This window comes from Trachymyrmex cornetzi, unplaced genomic scaffold, assembly GCF_001594075.2.
Source record: "Trachymyrmex cornetzi isolate Tcor2-1 unplaced genomic scaffold, Tcor1.1 scaffold945, whole genome shotgun sequence".
NCBI classification, from domain to species: domain Eukaryota; kingdom Metazoa; phylum Arthropoda; class Insecta; order Hymenoptera; family Formicidae; genus Trachymyrmex; species Trachymyrmex cornetzi.
Window position 1 is genome coordinate 35,141 of NW_017300295.1, and position 3,096 is coordinate 38,236.

Sequence of the window (3,096 nt, forward strand, 5' to 3'; positions counted from 1 at the left end):
TTAAGAGTAAGAAATTGATCAATCACAGTCGAATGTGAGAAGAATAATCGACTGTGATTGGTCAATTTCTTACTCTTATTTCTTACTCCGTGTATTGTAGATTGGCCTTTAGAGGCCCAGATAACAGAAATGCGACATTGAAGGGTATGGTTTGATTGGCTGTCTAAATCACATGATCAGAGCGCCATTTTAATTCATTACTGCGAATAGAAAGAAGAGCTATATTGTGCAAGAAATGCAGCTAAAAAGAACAGATCGTTGACTCGGAGTCGGGTCGAGTCAGTAAATCGAATACGCTATAATATTGTATGTACGTATAATGTATACACTATTTAAGTACATACTATAAGTACGTACTATACTTTCTTCTTTTTATAACAATTTAACTTTCCTCATGTAATGCATCAGCTGTCATTAGCTTATAAAAGTGCATTTTCATGCCGACGCTCGACGCTCGTTTTCGGCGTCAAAATAAGTCACGTGATAAAAATTGGCGAATATCAAGCGTCAATTTTGAGATCTTGCGATTTATTTTGACGTTGAAAACAGCTGAAAACAAGCGTCGAACGTCAGCATGAAAAGACACCTTATGGTTATAAGTACTTACACTGAATTAAAATGGCGAAGAGGACCTAATGCTGGATTCACACTGCATCCGATTTGCGTTGTACAACGCTCTGCAACCAATTAGAAAACAGGATTCCGATGGATTTTGCTTCGTATCATCAGAATTCTGTTTTCTGATTGGTTGAAGAGCATCGTACGACGGATCGGATGCAGTGTGAATCCAGCATAACTCAACCGACGCAATGTCGCATCTTTGGTATATAAGCCTCTAATATCAGTGAATACTAAAAATTGACATTAATTCTCTAACGTTAAAACTTTATAGAAAAAAAATATTAGCATTAAGAAAGCTAGAAAATTTTTCAATTAAAAAAAAGTTAATAAATTAAAGCTTAAAAGTAACTAAATTAAGTTAAAAATTAATGCATTTAAAATTATCTAAGTTAAGTAAATAGTTATTAACTTTTTAAATTTTTTTTTAACTTTCAACTAGTTACTATCCACCAACATTGCGAGCCACTATTGTCCAAATTCCGTGTTAGGCGAAAGATTTGAAAGCAACCTGAACGTCGGTGATCCTGGGCCGAATTCATCTAGAGGTACGATACCGCGGAATGAATCACGACAGGCAGGCAAGCGACGGAGGAGGTCTCTCCAAGAAAAAATAGATGCAATTAACAGAGTACGTAATGGAAAATCGAAGGCTGCTGTGGCACGCGATATTGGTGTGCCAGAGTCAACTCTGAGAGGATGGTGTAAGGCGGAAAAAAAAATAATTTGTCAAAATAATAAAATACAAATCTCGAGAATAGTGTCAGGAGTACAGCTTGAGCTATACAAACAGTATATTCTGAGATCGAGTTCTGATAGTAACAATAGTGGAGCGGGTGGTTCTTCATCAAGATCGACACCAACGACCCAAGCCACGATGTTGGGATTACCATCGACTTCTGGAGTTACCAAGAGAGCTGAGGAGTTTGAGGCCGGTCCGTCCTACAAAAGAATAAAACTCGAGAATAGGAACAACAACACGGTGAGCAATATAACGACGTTAGCGCTGAATATGCAACAGCAATGGCAACAAACTAACAACACGCAACTTAACTGGAATAAAAAGAAACATAGTGCCCCAGGACTCACGTCAACCATGGACATCCCGAAACCATCATTGAGGACACAGAACAATCAATCATCGAATACGGAAAAATCGTCCGAGACCGGGAGCGTCTCTCACTGAACTTGTGAAATCTCCATGCCATCAACGTCGACGAGCAGCAGTGATACAATCGCAAACGTTTCTCAATCAAAAACGGTAAAAGTCTTACTAGTATAGAAGATAGTCTTCACTATCCACATGTACCGCCTCCGAATAGCGTAAAAGAAGTGATATTTGATGCTGTGAATAATAATAACGACAATATAGACGACGAGACGACTTCCGTTTCCGGTGTGCAAAGAGATAATAGGAGATAGGAAAGTTGGACAGAGCAGAGAGCGAGATTAGAGTGAGAGAATGGAGTGAGTGTGCGTTGGTAGGCGTAGGTGAGAAAGGGAATGGAGGGAAGGTGGTGAGAGTGGGGGAGAGGTGGAGGAAAAGGTTAGTGACAGTAGAGAAGGGAGAGAAGTGAGGGAGAGGTTAGGGGACGGAGATAGTATTGGGAAAAGAGGAGAGGGAGTAAGTGTGTTCGGTTTTCTGGAGAAAGACGGTTCGAGAAGGAAAGGCTGTTCGAAAGTGAAGGTGAAAGGTGAGAGAGTGAGAGAGAGAGGGGGGGAGGGAGGAAGGGAGGGAGGGAGGGAGGGAGAGAGAGGAATAAGGAGAGATAACGGAAAGAATCATGAAGTTGAAAAAAGATAGAAGGGGAAGTACGGGGGAACTGGCGAAGTTCATGAAGAGGACGAGGGAAGGGGAGGGGGGAGAATCGGAAGATAGGAAGATGAAAGAGGTTTTTAGAAGCAGCAAAAAGACGTTGTGATCACCTGTCAAAATGGGGGACGAAGGAGAGATGAAAGAAATATTAAAGGAATTAAAGGAATTAAATGAAATGAGAGTGGAAATGAGAGAGGGCTTGAAGGGAATGAGTAAAGAGATAAGAGAGGTAGCGGAGGGACAAAAGGAATGGATGAGAAAGGAAATGGATAAAGTAAAAGAAGAGTTAAAGGTGAAAGAAGAAAAATGGCAGAGGGAAAAGGAGGAAATGTTGGAGAGATTAAAAGCGTTAGAAGGGGAATTGGGGAAAATGAAGGTAGTGACAGGAGAAAGAAAAGGAGAGGGAGGAAAAGAGAGGGAGGGAGGGAAGGTAGAGAAAGGAGAAGGAAAGGAAATTTGGATGGAAAGGATAAGAAGATTGGAGAGAAGGAGTGAATGGAGAGAGAGAGAAGAGAGAGAGAGAGAGAGGAGAGGAAAAGAAATGTAGTGATAAAAGGAATAAAGGGGGGAGAGGGGAGATAGAAAGGAAAGTTAAAGAGATATTAGTAAGTATAGAAAGGGGGGTGGTGGTGGAAAAAATAAGAATGATAGAGGTAGGTAGG

At 40.8% G+C, this 3,096-nt stretch overlaps 1 protein-coding gene across 1 annotated transcript in view; it reads left to right on the forward strand.

Moving 5' to 3' along the window:
- Nucleotides 1-1,804, forward strand: part of LOC108769768 (uncharacterized) — a 14,896-nt gene extending 13,092 nt beyond the window's left edge. Inside the window, exon 2 of the mRNA XM_018520955.1 lies at nt 1,061-1,804. Within this exon, the coding sequence (XP_018376457.1) occupies nt 1,061-1,804 (744 nt within the window). The remainder of the gene's footprint in view (nt 1-1,060) is intronic.
- The last annotated feature ends 1,292 nt before the right edge of the window (nt 1,805-3,096 follow it).